Source organism: Mus musculus, chromosome 2 (assembly GCF_000001635.26).
Source record: "Mus musculus strain C57BL/6J chromosome 2, GRCm38.p6 C57BL/6J".
NCBI classification, from domain to species: Eukaryota; Metazoa; Chordata; class Mammalia; order Rodentia; family Muridae; genus Mus; species Mus musculus.
The window spans coordinates 69,991,282-70,007,488 of NC_000068.7; the positions used below are offsets into that span (position 1 = coordinate 69,991,282).

The following is a 16,207-nucleotide window of genomic DNA, read 5'->3' on the forward strand; positions in this document are numbered from 1 at the left end:
AAACCAGAGACTTAATTTTTTGTGATATTTTAGAGATGCCTTTCTTTGTATGGTGTGCTAATTTACTGTAAAATCTGGTATTGTAACTTATGTTTACTACAAATGTGTGAATCAGATCTCTCTCTGTTTATTTCATCTTTCAGAATGACCAGGTTCTTCAGGGCTTCTCAGTGGACAAAGGAGAATTCACGTGTCCCCTCTGTAGACAGTTTGCCAACAGTGTTCTTCCATGTTATCCTGGAAGCAATGTGGAAAATAACCTTTGGCAACGCCCTTGTAACAAAAGCACGCAAGATCTCATAAAGGAAGTGGAAGAGCTGCAGGGACGGCCGGGAGCTTTCCCAGTAAGCATCAGTGTAAGGCAGAAATATCCTGGCTAACTTATTAACTTTGTCTGTTTTTCGGTTCCCTCCCTCCATCCCCTCCTCCCTCCTTCCCTTTAGTCCCATCTCTTCCCTACTTCCTACCGTCTTTTCTTTTTTTCCCTAAGTTACCCTGGGCCTTTATGCATTTAGTAGAAATTGATTTTTTTGAAGTTTGTGTCTTCTGTTTGTGCTCATTGAAAAGCAGAATGAAAATTGTAGAAGAAATTATCAGATGTTATGTTTTTCTTTAGTTAAAATCATTATAATTTTAATGTATTAAGACTATCATGAGCTTAAATTTTGTTCTTGTTAGAGTTATCATTGCTGTGATGGAACACCACGACCTTAAACAAGTACCACATCCCTGTTTATTATTGAAGGAAGTCAGCACAGGAGCTCAGATGGGGCGGAATCGCCCTGGCAGGAGCTGATGCAGAGGCCTGCTGCTTGGTCCTCATGACTTGCTCAACCTGCTTTCTTTCTTTTTTCTTTTTTGTTTTTTGTTTCTTTGAGATAGGGCTTCTCAGTACAACCAACCCAGACTGTCCTGTACTTGCTAGTAGAGGACCTTGAACCCGCAGAGATTTGCCTGCCTCCAGCTCCCAAGGGCTTGCCCTTGTAGGTCTAAGAAAAGGATCTACAAGTTTGCCTACAGCCTGATCTTATGGAGGCATTTTCTCAATTGAGGCTCCCTCATCTCTGATGACTCTAGCTTGTGTCAAGTTGACATAAAACTAGCCAGCACAAGCTTAAATGTGGTTAGACTCTTTAAAGATGTTGAAAAAAGAAAAAGCAAAGCAAAGCAAAAAGCATATGTGTTATTTTGCTTATTGAGCAATGGATACATTCTGAAAATGGCATCAGTAGATAATTTTGCCATTGTGTGAGCATCAAATTGTATTTATACAAACCAAATGGCTTTGATGTCTCTAGGTAATATAATTTTAAGGGACTACCAAAGTATATGTGGCCTATGCTGTACCATAGTACATGAGTCTCTGTCTCTGTCCCAATGTACAAATATAATATAGCATATAAGTATCAAATACATGTTTGAAAATATATCATTACTTATATTGACATTAAGATTGATAACCTGAGTTTAATTCCTAAGGACTCATGTGCTGGAAGGAGACAACTAACCACCCCAAGCCGTCCTGCGGCCTCTCCACATGTGCCATAGCATCCATGACCCCACCCACATATGTGTGTGCATGTGTACACATACCACATACATGTAATAAAAACTAAGAACGTTTATACACAGCTTTATTTACTCTGTGTGATCATTCACTACAAACTGGTCTTCTAGAATGTGAATTGGCTTAAATGATTCTGCTTTTTAATTCCCACCAACAGAATTTGTGTGGCTTAAGTTCTTAAAATGTTTTAGCTCTGTTGTAGATTTTTGTTATGGTTTCTAAAGGATGTGACTTTACTGCCATTCTACTTTTTTGTAGTGTTGGGAATTGAACTTGAGGCTTCTCACATAGTAGGCAGCTACTCTGCCATTAAACTAAGCTTTTGAAATAAAAGTTTGGACGTTAAACCATACAGATTTATGTCTTGGCATTTACTTTCTCAAATGAAGACTAACTTTAGAATCTGAGGGGTATTTGGTATGTAAATTTTATTCAAAATTTGCCAGAAAGTAAGGGAAATTGGTATTATATTTCTTTGAAAACTGAACTTAAATAAAGTCAACTTTTTGGGAAACATGGAACTGATTCTAAAATGTTATTTAGTATTATGTACTCATTAGATTAGAGTTTGTATTGCTAACTCAATAATTCATAATTGGGTTTTATCATAAATGGATATTACCAGTTGCCATCCAGAACTTGAGTAAGATAGATTCAGTCTTGATTAATTTTTCTTTATACACTAAATTGTGCAAAGTTGTTTATGTTACATCTACTTTGATTTAATGTTAATTTTCTAGTGTGTTTATATAATAAATATTTCAGTTTTAAGCTACTACTAAAGAAAAGTAATGTGAGTTTTATATGTATGTTCACTTTTTTTATAGTCAGAAACCAACTTAAGTAAAGAAATGGAATCTGTAATGAAAGATATAAAAAATACCACTCAGAAGAAATACAGAGACTATAGCAAGACCCCAGGCTCACCAGACAACGAGTTTCTCTTTATGTACTCTGTTGCTAGGTAGGTATGTGTAATATATATTAGTATTTCCTTAGTATTAGTTTTTTTTATTGTTTAGTGAATCTTTGTTTTATGTTACCATCTGTTTTTGTGTAAAGAAAGGATATGTATCTTTAATATTTGTTAAAAGTATATCTAGTTTTACAGCCTCCCAGGAAGTTACTTCCTGAAGTTATTTTTAAATTACTTGCTGAACAATTCGGCTGTTGTTGAACATCATGGAACATAAGGGGGAAAGTATATTATTAACACTTGGGGCTGATAAGTCCCTTAAAATATGGCATTTTACGTATGATGAAGTCTTGGCAAGTGCTTATGCTGAGAACTAAAACATAGTGTTACATGCCTTCATTACAAAAATGAAGGCTGCAAGAGAGGAACTTATTTCTTTGAACCAAGTGAGAGCTCTCCTAGTATGTTAAGAAATGCCAGCGAAGGAAGAGAAAGCAAGAAGCCAGGTGCTCTGACCTCTGCTCTGGCTGGCAGGGAAGCCAGATGCTCTGGCCTCTCTGCTCTGGCTGGCAGGGAAGCCAGGTGCTCTGGCCTCTCTGCTCTGGCTGGCAGGGAAGCCAGGTGCTCTGGCCTCTCTGCTCTGGCTGGCAGGGAAGCCAGGTGCTCTGGCCTCTCTGCTCTGGCTGGCAGGGAAGCCAGGTGCTCTGACCTCTCTGCTCTGGCTGGCAGGGAAGCCAGGTGCTCTGGCCTCTGCTCTGGCTGGCAGGGAAGCCAGGTGCTCTGACCTCTCTGCTCTGGCTGGCAGGCTCAGGGAAGCAGCACCTGTTCTCCTCTTTTGAGTTAGGGAGCATTAGCTTAATTTCTGAGTAGCTGGATCATCATCAATGCACACATCTAGGCAGAACTTTTGGAGAATATGTGAAAATGGAGAGCCGTAAAAGAAGGAAACAAGGAAGATAAGATGTAGGTATATACAACTAGACACAAACAAACACATCCTGCTAAAGCCGAAACTCTAGAGCCTCTTATATCCTTGCAAACATACTTCTTATTTTGTTTATATAATATTGTGGTTGGTAAGATCTAGAGAGATGATGGGACTTGAAGTCATCCAGCAACTTACTAGCAGAACTACAGGCTGGACTTGAGAGATCGTTTGAGTCAAGATTCAGTGGTTTTGGTTTTTCAGTTAGTCATCTTTCTTCCTGTCTTGTGTTCACCTCTTTTAGGTTGTGTTCTGTTTTTAATCTCTTTGCCCCACTCCCATAGCAGTGTAATAAAACAGTAAGTGAAAGAGTTTATGTAACCTTTAAAACCCAGGAAATGAATCCAGACTTAGAAGAATTTCAGCAAGCAAGTTAGCGCTCAAGATAAGGAAGCTACCTCACTCTTCAGACTGTAAACATAAATGCTGGACCCAGATTGGTCTAGAAGTGTCTGTGCATTAGAGAACGACGGCCTACTCTGTGGTCCTAGGCTGTTGTTATCCAGAATGCTTTGTTTGTTTGATTTTTAGATGGTGAGGTATATAATTATTATTTTGTTTCTGGGGAGTTACTGATTACTACATACTTATAACTATGCTTATAAAACGAAATTTAATTTAACTTTACTAAGGATCTAGGATCATGCATAGTTTCTGTACAATATGTAATTATTATATAGAAATATTGAATGCAGATAAGCTGTTGTATTTACACACATACTCCTCTCTGTCTCTCTCTGTCTCTGTCTCTCTCTCTCACACACACACACACACATCTCACTTGTATATCATGCCTTCAGTTTCACTAGAGTTGGCATTACTAGGAGGTCCTGAGATCCTGATTGGATGGGAATGATCAATACATGGAATTTTCCTGTAATATGATAAATTAAACAATTTCATTAAGGTAAATTTAGCTGCAATTTAGGTCCTTGTGTTTTGCCTTAAACTATAAGTAACTTATGAAAGAAGGCTATGGTAACAGTAAGATGGACTCAGTGTTCTTCTCTTTTATAGAGAAGCAAGGACAGGGATCAGATGGTAAAGGTGTGGGCAGAGGAACAGGAAGTCACGCTGCCTTCCCCATCCCTCTCTGAACCCTAGTAATAAACTCAGACCGTGAGACAGTGACTATCTGCTTAGAATAATCAAGCATGTGCAGAGTTTCAGTGAGCTTGCAGGCCTCCTGAAGTCTCACTTAGCTGTTGCGAAGAAAACAAATGAAGGCCAAAGTGACTCAAAATTAAAATCTGAATGAAGGAAAAAGGGTTTTATCATACTGAGCAGAACATAATGGCAAGGCTTTTATTTTCCTCTAACATGCAGCTTGTTTCAGTATTTTATTTAAATATTTAAGTCCTATGAAATATGTCAGTAACTACCTTTCAGAGAAAATATTTCTGAAACTATTAACTATTTATGAAAGAAGTTGCAGTCAAAAGTTATTCAAGTAAGTATTTATGAAATAAGTTGTAATTCAAGCTTACTTTAAATTACTTCATTTTTAATTCTTTGTGATTCCCAGAACTTGAAGATATATTTATATTTGGCATTTTATTATGACATAGCTCTAGTTTTGAGTTCAATTACTCCTTGCTGTGTAAGTAATTTTGTTTGTTCATTAGGGAGCATAAGACTTGATATTTGGGAAGAGAGTATTTCTTTTGATGGCTGGAGAACTCAGTATTTTGATGGAAAGGGTGCATGTCTTTGTTTTTAATTTGATTTATATGAGGACCCTTTTGGAAAAAAGTTGTTTTTTTTTTTTTTTTGAAAGCAACAGAAGGGAAATTTTTGGAATGTATTTTTGAAAATTAATTCTCAAATTAACCATACCAACTTTATATGTTTCAAGCTATTCTGAAATTTTTGTTCTGTTGCAAATATTAGTCATAAAAATGGACTATGAAGAGATTACACTGGGTAAGGCTTCCTTTAATATTAACTCATTACTGCATTACTGAAACTAAGACAAACATGACTTTCAGTAATTGATTTTCCCACCAAGGACTTTTGTATCTAAGTCAGGAACAGAGGTGTTGGTCTGTAGCTCTAGGTGTGTAACTGTGAGAAACATGGAAATGGTAGAGAGAAGACAGGGGAGCATTGAGATGCAGGTGAACAGATCTCTCGGGCATGAATGGATTGGTATTCAGTAGAGTGAATATATATCTTCATATGCTGTATTGTAAGTGTAGATCTTTTGTTTGTTTGTTTGTTTGTTTGTTTTGTTTTTGTTTTTTTCAAGACAGGGTTTCTTTGTGTAGCCCTGGCTGTCCTGGAACTCACTTTGTAGACTAGGCTGGCCTCGAACTCAGAAATCTGCCTGCCTCTGCCTCCCGAGTGTTGGGATTAAAGGTGTGTGCCACCACGCCCGGCTGTAAGTTTAGATATTTAAAAGTAATTATGTTGAAAACAAGAGGAGTACTTTCTAAAGTCAAGTAATGCTCTTTATAAGTAGCACCCAACTCTCCTGCACATGCTGATTGCAAAGGTCTGAGCATAAGCAAGTCCTCCCTCTCAGCTTCTTGAGTAGCTGGGACTGCAGGGATAAGCCACCATACCCAGGCTCAAACTGAACCCTTTTCATTTTTTGCTTTTGATTTAAAGCTATTATTTGAGGTAATTTCCCCCTTGAAAACAAATCTGTCTGCCCTGTTTCTTTCTCTTTTGTTGTTGCATTTAAGGATTGTAAAGATCAGCAAAAGGAGATGAACTACAATAAATAAAAATGGTTAATTTTCTATGTGTGTGTATATATGTATGTATATGTCTTAGTGTGTGTGTATATGTGTGCATGTGTGCCTCCCCCCCGCCCTGTGTGTGTGTGTGTGTGTGTGTGGCCTGCAGTTGATGTGGAGTTTCTTTTTCAATTACTTAACCTGGAGCTTTCTGTTTAGTTAGGTACCTGACTAGCCCCTTGCTTTGGGATTCTGTTTCTTCAGTTCCTGAATGCTGGGCTTTCAGATGGTCTGGTAAATCTATTTGGCCCTATACAGGTATAGGAGATCTGTTTGCAAGGCAAGCACCATACCCACTGAGCTTTCTTCCCAGTCTTACATAGCTCTTTTTTGTTTGTTTGTTTTTTAAATACAGCATATTATTAAGTATCATTAGGAATTTAGACACTAAGACATGGTTGCTTGAGTAACATTGTATATAAAACAGAATAAAATATAGGTTCTACAAATGTTATTTTGGTAAAATACTATAGAACTTCAAAAGGGAATGTAAACGAGTTAGAACAAAGTATATGAAATATCTATTTTCTCTCTCAGAAAGGATTCCTAGAAGAGCTGTGTCTTCATTTTAGGCTCTCAACCCAACGAGAAACTTGCTCAGACAATGAAGTGGCTAGATCAAGGCCTCAGATATGTTCTCTAAAATCTTTGCACTTTCTATTGTTCCAGTTTGGATTGATTTTCTGTACACACACACACACACACACACACACACACACACACACACTTTTTTTCTTTTGGCTGTGTATGTGAATATGTATGCCTGCACATTTGTTTTTCAAATTATTGCCCTAAAAATAACAGTACAAAGGGGAACATAACAAGAGCACAAACTCTTATATGGATAAAGGGCTGATGTGTCTAGTTAAAGACTTTTTAATGCTGCTGTATCTAAGTCCGCAGTGATAGCTTTCTGCACTCTTGTCATTCTTTGAAATGTAGAGGTTTTCTCTGTTGCCAAATTCACTGGGTATGTTTGTGGTAGAAAGTGTAGAAGATACGATCTGCTTTTCTTCAAGAATTAAAAGCATAAAAACTTCACTCCCAAATTATGCTTATTTTTGTATTATCCATCCAGGAAAGAAAAACAGATTGCTGTGATTTTTCAACAGTGGACTGTAGTAGGGGATAAACATCCACCTGGATGGCTTAGTCTAGTGAGTTTTAAAGTTTGGGTGGAAATGAACAATGCAATGTTGATGGTTAGGGTCTCTGACATTGATTTTTTTTTAATTTTAAATATTATGCATTAACTTTTTGTATAGTTTTATAAAATGAAGTAGAACTGTTGCATAGAAGTATCTTTCAGCCATATTTTAAAATAATGTAAGACTTAATAGATTTATTTTCTTTAGAATAAAATTCATAATAACTTATTTGTCATCCTTTTAAGTATATTTGGTGATCCAATAAACAGAATTGTTGTTATAATTTAGTGACATTTTTATAAATATAGTGAGATGAAAGTTGACATTCTGGTTCTGACATAGATTTTGTAAGATTTGTTTGTGTATTTGGTTGGTACTTTAAAAAAGTGCTGTCTAGGAAATCATAGTTTTTATAAGAGAATATAGCCATTAATTTTTTTCTACAGATTAGGCAACAGAAGATTTGTGAAAACAAAATATATTGATCTCATTTATATTCCCTTGATGAAGGAACACATGCTGGTCTCCGCGCTCGCTTTCTGTCCACTAATATGAAATCCTTGTCCCTGCTTCCTTGCTGGTAGGTTTTTAGAAGTTCAGTGAGCATTGCAAATCGCCTGAAGGGTGGAAAATTCCCTTGTCACACAGATGCCCTTATCAGCAGCAGCCAGATGGAGCTCTGAGCAGGAACCTTATTCATGTTAAAGTGCATCTTCCCCACCCCAAGAAGAAGATGAAACCATTCTGTTAGAAATGGGTAGCAAATGTACAGACTCAGGAATATTAATATTTTAAAGTTTGTATGTTTTATGTGAAACATCATCTTAAGATATAGCTGAAACCAGTTAAATGTTTTGTTTTTAAATAAAATAGGATGTAGTCTTTTCTTGAATTGCAGCAGCGAATAAGCTGGAAGTCTGACCTCTCTTTAAGGTGGGGGTGAAGGTGGGTGGGTGTTTCATTAGCATACTTTGAATATAAACTAGTTAACTCAGTTTTGTTTGTTGAAAATAAATATTTAAGGTGATGTGATATGGTTGAAGTACAGCACAGTCGAAATATAACTCAAATATTTTTTATTTTAGTAAAATTATTCTGTTGTTACTCTAAGCATTTCGGTTTTATATAGGTTTGCTTTTTGAAACATCAGTTTACTCATAGTTGCTATTTGATAAGCTAATAAATGCTGAATGCCTTGTAATTTCAGATGTTTGTAAGCAATACTGATCTTTACCACTATCAATAATTATACAATAGTTTTAATAAAACTGAAATTGTAGAAATCTATAAAAGAGACCATGATTGATTATGTGTTGGTCATAGTCACTTAAGTGTTGGTGGTTTTGTTTCACAATACTAATTTCCAGATACCATCTAATCTCCAATGAATGAAAACCGTTCCCTCATTAGAAAAATCAGTTTGCCTTGTATTTTTTAGTGACAGTGGTTATCTATCTGCTGGATGACAGTTGAAGTACATATTTTTCATTAAATTTATATGTAGACTTATAAAGTATGTTGCAGGGAATTTTTGTTGTTGTTAAGGCCCAATTTTTAGTTTGCAAGTGACTGAGACTTTGCAACAATTACATAGTTTTATGTGTACTTCTTTTACAGGTTTAAATTTAAACATCTATGAAAAATGGATAAATTGTTACTTTTTAATTGCTAAGTATAAGAAAAAACATTAATGCTGCATAAACTGTGATTTTTGCAAGTAATAAAGTTGAAGAGTTTATCTTCCACCTTGATTGAAGTATGTCAATAAAACAGTCTCCCTCGCTTATAACCGAGAGAGATTTGAATGCTTTGCTTACAGAACCAATCTGGAGCTGGAACTGATTCATAGAGGAGGCAGTCTCTGCTCCGGTGGTCCAAGCACAGCGGGGAAAAGATCTTGTCTGAGTAAGTACTGAACGGGCAGGCTTTAGAAGGCTTCTGTTTGTGCCAGTTTTGAAAGCCTGTTAGGCAAAGTGGTCATTCGGTGTTTTGTTTTCCTTCAAATTCTGTTCATTATAAGTTCAGTTTTCAAAGTAATAGATGCTTAATATGCTTCTATTCTTAGAAAGACAATGTGAATATTTAGCCTTTTCTGTTTTGTGATTGGTCAGTGTGTTCAAAATCCTTAGAAAAACAATGTAGATATTTAGCATTTTCTATATTGTGATTGGTCAGTAGTATAAATGTCTAATTGATCAGATTTACATAAATGTATTATTCTCAGGAATAAAAAAATTCAAGTTTTTGAAAGAAATTTTACATTGTTACTTAATAATATCCAGTAGCAATGCATATCAGCCTTTAAAAATACTATATATAAATTTAAACTATATAAATAAAAAATTATATATATGATTTTGAAAAGATATGTATTAGGGTTGATTTAAAAGCAAACTACCTTAAATTTTTTTACAATAAAAATACAAACATGAAATTTTGATAGTTATTTATAATTTTTTAAATGTTTATAGTAGATTTGGGTATTTTATTTTGGGATACCACTTGATTTCTAGAATATAAGATTTGAGCAACTGTTTATTTGCTGAGTGTTTAGTGACCTCTAATGTCTGCATTTAAACTTTATGTGTACTCTGTGGTGTAATAATAGGTTGTAAATGGGCATCTGTTAAGATGAGAAGATGTAGTTTATCCTATGTCTGAATTAGTACACAGTACAGATTCCTAAGTTACAATGGTTTGGTGCGAGTCCAGAAAGCGTTGCTTAGAAGGTTTCCAGTAAAGCGGCTCAGGGGCACATTTTCCTTCTGAGACATTAACGTTTATTCAGAGGCTTGGAATTCGTGAATTTATCCATAATCTTGATACTATAAATACAATTCTAGTGGCTTTTTCTCAAGTTCTTTGGCTTCCAGTTTCTCTTTCACCACTGATTTCTCTTGGTCCCGATGAGCAGATCTGCAGGCATCTGTAGCAACTTCTGTGCAGTGCTGCTCCTGATTCCTAAGTCAGACCTCGAGCTCTCCTTAGCCACCAGTTCTGCCAGATGCAGGGCACTGCTCAGCATGTGAGACTGGTTCTTGGCCATGATTGTAAGATGGGTTGTTGCCCATGACTGTTGTTATAGGAGTTTTAAGGGTGGGGATCATTTCTGGATGGAACCAGTGAAGCTTTCGTGGATAATAACAAGACTTTGAAAGATAATGAGAAAGATTGTTGCAAATTAGACAAAGAAGAACTTCATATCAATATGACTTCAATAGATGTAGGACCAAGCAAATGTAAAAAGTAAGGCATAACTTTTTATTAAGAGAAAGTTTTTGTTAATGTTTATACTGTTTACTTCTTTATTAAAATGATTGGAAAGTAGTTATGAAACTCCACAGATTCTGGTGACATTAAAGAAGATTTTCAGGTTTTTCTTTGCCAGAAGTAGAAATTGTTGAAGTCACTGGAAGATATATATTGGTTAGTTATTAGTATCAGAGTGCCATGTGAGAGACATTATCTCTTGGCAGGAAAATAAGCCCTCTTCTGTACCTCGATCTGAGACTCCTGCTTGTTACTGTAGCTGAGAAGCCGAAGTTCACATCTCAAGGGATTCTGTGATTTCACCAAGATTAAAACTGGACACTAGGAGTCTAGCTCAGTGGTAGAGCACTTCCCTGGCATGTTCCAGGCCCAGCACTACAAACAACAACAACAACAAATGGAACACAAAACTAGCTTATACTTTAGTTAAAAAAGCTAAGGTAGCCTCTAGTTCTGACACTTTGATTTGGGAAGTTCTAACCTATGTAGATATAATCCATGATCTATACTAAGCTTCTGTCTGTGTGTGCAGCAATTTAAAATGTATAGACAGCTTAAAATAGTTTAATTGTTCAAAGAACGAAAACCTGGACAGAGAAATTCTCCAAAGAAGAACTTCACTTTTATTTGAACTGCTAAGGATGTCTTGTCCATAATACCCAGGTAGGGAGTTGAAGGTAGAGTTAGGAAATGGCTACAATACTAAGAACTACAAACTAGTATAACTGCAGCATGAAATGAAGGTGAAACAGGTCTGTCTATAGCAGATGAGGAAAACAGACCACTTGTGAGTGAAGGCTGAGCACAAGGACATGTTTAGATTTTATTAGGAATCATGGGAGTTATGGTTAGAGCACTGTAGATGGGAATGAAGTGGTTGCAGCTTACGGTGGCCAGTCTTGGTTTGCTGGTTGGCTTTTGTCAACTCGACACAAACTTAGACATATCTGGGAAGAGGGGACCTTAATTGCGAAGATTTCTTTATAAGGCTGACCTATAGGTAACTCTGTAGGCATTTTCTTGATTAGTGTTTGATTTCGGAGGGCTCAGCGCAGTGGGGCAGTGGCCCCCGGAGAAGTGGTTCTGCATGGTATATGAATGCAGGCTGAGCAGGCCAGGGCGAGCAAGCCAGCAAGCAGTGCCCCTCCATGGCTTCTGCTTCACTCGCTGCTTCCAGGTTCCTGCCTTGACTCTTCTCACTGATGGGGGTTAGCTGAGAGCTGTAAGATAAACCCTTGCCTCCCCAAAGTGATTTTGTCACAGCAAGAAAAACCCACATAAGACACGGGGTAAACTTGATTCATTATAATGACTGATCAAATCAAAAGGATCATTTTTCTGTAATAAAACTATTAGAAGAAAGTTACTTGAACGTTTGAGAACATTTTGTTCTGGAAGAATTGTATCAACTTTCTCATTAGTGTTTTTTCCCCCAATTCATTTAGATCAGCTGTTCCATGTATTAGCCTTGCACATGCGGCTTTATACCATTGATTCTGAATATAATCCATGGAAAAAACTCACCCAGTTAGTGGAAGATATGAATTCACAGTAAGTATTATTGAAAGAATTAAAACAGTTAAAATCCTTTTTAGAAAGATAGTTGTTAAATTTAAAAATGGTATTAAATTTGTACATGAATATATTTCCCCTTGAAACATTAAGTGTACAATAAAATTTAAAACAATTCACCATAATCCTCTTTAAAAATCATACAGAAGTTTCTGAGAAGTGAGACAATCTTTTGAAGAATCCTATTGGCTTTATGCAAGTGAAGCACTCAACTAGAAGTACGTAGAGACTGGCTGCTACTTTATGTCACAGTTTGATCAGTGGGTTCACTTAGCCTTTCATGCTTCCTTGTAAGATCCTTATTACTCTTCATCTGATGGTTTGTAAACCGCTGGTGGTCCTTGCTGAGTCTTTTATTTCATTAGGTTTCATAAAATAGTAATAGAGAAGAATCTGCTCATCTGATTAGCCGGATTGTTTCTATAAAGAACTTTCTTATATGGACTGGTTGTTGGCTCATATATTATATGTATGTATGTATGTATGTATGTATGTGTGTGTGTGTGTGTGTGTGTGTGTGTGTGTGTGTGTGTGAGAGAGAGAGAGAGAGAGAGAGAGATTGATTGATTGATTGATTGATTGGCAGGATGAATGTTTGATTCTTTCCCAGTTTATAAACTTTGAAAGTAATGAGTTAGTGCTCTGGCAACTGCCATTGATTACCAGTAAGTTCCACTTGCTTGGTTATTTTATGATGTTATAATTTTACATATGTAATGTGTTTCATTTCATTCTGGTCATTCTTTTTAGCTCACACTCTTCCTTTCTAGCTCACAGAGAATCCTTCTAGGTTGGCTGGTACGCATTTGACATGTTGCATATAGTATTTCATAAGATCTTTGTTTCCTGGTTTGAACACAGTTCACTTTAGATATGTAATTGCCCCTTCTCTGTGTAATTCTCTAATAATACTTAGAAATCATGGACTGGGTCTTAAGGGGCCTCATTGTTTGTAGGCCATCCCGGCCTGCTTATCTGCCTAGCTGCCTGCCTGCCTGTCCATCCATCCACCTACCCACCTACCTATCCATCCTTCCTTTCTTTGTAAGATTTACTTTCTTCCTTTATAAGGGTTTGAGTGAATACATGCCTTGTGTGTGTACTCATGGAGTCAGAAGAGGGCATCAGATTCCCCGCAGCGAGAGTTAAGGGAGGGGAGTGCGCTGCCTGATGCAGGTGCTGGGAACCAGCCTGGGTCCTCTGGAAGAAAGGCCAGTGTTCATAACTATTGAGCCATCTCTCCAGCCCTCTCTTTTCATTTTTTCTTTTTTAAGGATTAAAGATCTTGAGTTCTTACTGGTATTTCTAATTCAGGCACATTGTAATATTGCAAAGCTTTTAAGTTATAACATTTTGTTATGTTCTTAAAAACCTTTATTTATATTAATGTAATTACTCATTTGCATAACTATTTGTTGACTTTAAACATCACTATTAACTGCTAAACATAAATTAGTTACTTCATTGGCATAAACAAGTAACTTCAAGCTAAGTTGCTGGACAAAAGCAACTTGAAAGTTTATTTCCCTTGTAGTTTAAGGGCATAGCTTGTCCTGTGGGAGTGGCAGGAGCAGGAGGTAGCTCACTGTAGTGCATGCGCAGACAGGACTCCCATACTGTTGGTATCTCCTTTTTCCTTTTTATTATGTCTGGGACTATGGGTTGGTGCCATGTACATTGAAGGTGGGTCTTCCCAGCTCATGGGACCCAAACTAGAAACTCCCTCAGAGGCACATCCAGAGGGCTGTCTCTGTGATCCTAGAGCCTATCAAGTATAATCACTAAATCAGACATTCCCCTTGCTCTTAGAACATGTGTCATTAGGAGTATATCATAAAAAAAGAAACAGGAAACAGTTTTAAAATAACTTTGAAGGTTTGTTTTACTATCTCATCAGCATGATGTATGCTTCACTTTAGTTCTCCTAACTATTTAACAACTGACCTTTCTTCCCATGTGTTTTGCTATATGAACATTTTCTAAGTAAAAAAAAAATCAGGTAAATTTAGGTACATTTGTCTTCCATCCACATGGACTATTTGTTGTGATCCTCTTACCTATTAACTAGTTGTAAAGACTAGGAGGTCAGTTTTCTCATTTCCAGCCATGCTTATATAGTATCGAGCCTGGTCCCTGTGCAATGAGTTGAAAATATATCCCACCAGATTCTCAGATGTCTGTTTACCTGATATTTGTTGTTGTTGTTGTTGTTCAAGTTTTAAAATTAGCAATTTACTAGTTATTCCTTTTGGGTCAGCGAACTTTGCTTCACTCTGTCCTCACAAAGCAGTTGACTCACAGTTTCTTCCAGCACCTGCGTGGTTTTACTTTTTACAGTAAGGGTTTTCAGTTTAACTTGTTTGGGATTTATTATAGAGTATAGTATAGGTCAACACAGAATTTTATTTTAGTTCTCTCTATAACTGTAAATATCTTACCATTTACCTTTACACAGTAGCAAAGTGCATGTGGAGACCAGAGAAGAAACTCAGATATTATTCCTCGGTACCTTCCTTGTGGGCTTTGTTTTATTTGAGACAAGGTCTCTCACTGGCCTCGGGCTTGCTGGTCTTCTATGCCTCTCCAGGTCTGGAATTATAAGCACGTACCACTAGTATTCTTTACATGGGTGGATTTTGCTATCCCCCCCACCAGTCTACTTTTAGAGTTTAGTTTTAAATTACTACTTAAAAGTGCTGAGATAGAAACAATCTTTTTTGTTGTTTGGAAATTTTATACAAGATGTAGTCCTTTTTAATCAGTTGTACCTCTCTTCCTCCCTACTTCAGTTTCTCCCCTAGGCTCACTACCATTTCCCCTCCCAACTCACTGAGACCCCTGATGGTGCCTGTATGTGCAGGGTGTACATGTTGTGCACCCACTCAGTGTTTTGTAGCTTCTCAGGGCCACCTTGCCAAAGAGAATTGATTGTTCCTGCCCCATAGCCATCAGTTACCAATAGCTCCTCATCTAGGGACAGAACTTGATGTGTTCCCTGTCCACGCTGGGATGATTGCTGCAGATCTTGGACATGGCGTTAAAGCCACTGAATTTATGTGTACAGTGGGGCTGTCACCATATACTGCCTCTGTGATGCCCACTACCAGGCACTCACACTCTTCCTGCTCCTGTTTCCATGGTGATCCCTGAGCCTTAGGGAGAGCATGAGGTATAGCTGTCTAATTTAGAGGTGGGCATGCTGCAGTCTTGTCTTCTCTGCACCCTGACCAGGTGCTAGTGTCTATATCAGTCACCGTCTACTATAAAAAGAAGCTAATTTGGTGAGGAAACCAAACCTGGGTCCTCTACAAGAGCAGTAAGAGCTCTTAACTACTGAGCCATCTCTCCAGGTAGGTGTGTGTGTGTGTGTGTGTGTGTGTGTGTGTGTGTGTGTATCATATATATTATATGATATTTAAAATATATTTTAAGATTGATTTATTTTATGGTTGTGAGCTACCATGTGGTTGCTGGGGATTGAATTCAGGACCTCTAGAAGGGCAATCAGTGTTTCCAGCTGCTGAGTTATCTCTGCAGCCCCCTTCTTTTATATTTTGAAAGGATAGTGTAGCTCACTGTAGTAAAGGCTGTCCTTGAACTAATAGATCTCCTGCTTCAGAAACCCAGTACTAGGATTATAAGGCATACACTGTTTTGCCTGGCTGTGAGTTCTTTGTGAATCATGTTTTCAAGATCTCCTTCCATTTTTCTGTTCCCGTCTTACTTCTTCTTTTTTTTTTTTTTTTTTTTTGAGGAAGGGTCTTACTGTGCTGTTTTGGCTGTCCCAAAACTCAGAAACCCACCTCCCTCTGCCTAAAGGCATGTGCCACTACTGCCTAGCTGGCATCTTATTATTTAAAGTATATGAATAATTATTTATGATTTAAGATACTAAATTTTATTTTGTCACGGTTAGGCTTGGAGATAAATGTCAAGGTCTGGTTTATGCTGTTTTGTTTTTTGTTTTTCATTCTTGTAGAAAAATTTCCACAAAGGATAATTTGCCTT

General features: G+C 37.1%; 1 protein-coding gene across 9 annotated transcripts in view; it reads left to right on the forward strand.

The window, feature by feature from the left end:
• Ubr3 (ubiquitin protein ligase E3 component n-recognin 3) overlaps nucleotides 1-16,207 on the forward strand; it is a 127,079-nt gene that overhangs the window by 94,350 nt on the left and 16,522 nt on the right. For 3 of the 9 annotated variants that reach the window (XM_011239758.3, NM_001303033.1, XM_006500119.4), the window contains 4 exons: nucleotides 144-356; nucleotides 2,395-2,531; nucleotides 9,177-9,262; nucleotides 12,073-12,178. In XM_011239758.3, coding sequence (XP_011238060.1) covers nucleotides 144-356; nucleotides 2,395-2,531; nucleotides 9,177-9,262; nucleotides 12,073-12,178 — 542 coding nt within the window. Of the gene's footprint in view, nucleotides 1-143; nucleotides 357-2,394; nucleotides 2,532-7,803; nucleotides 9,073-9,176; nucleotides 9,263-12,072; nucleotides 12,179-16,207 lie in introns of those variants that run through there. The other 6 variants (XR_003953713.1, XR_003953714.1, XR_374518.2 and 3 more) reach the window with 6 other exon arrangements.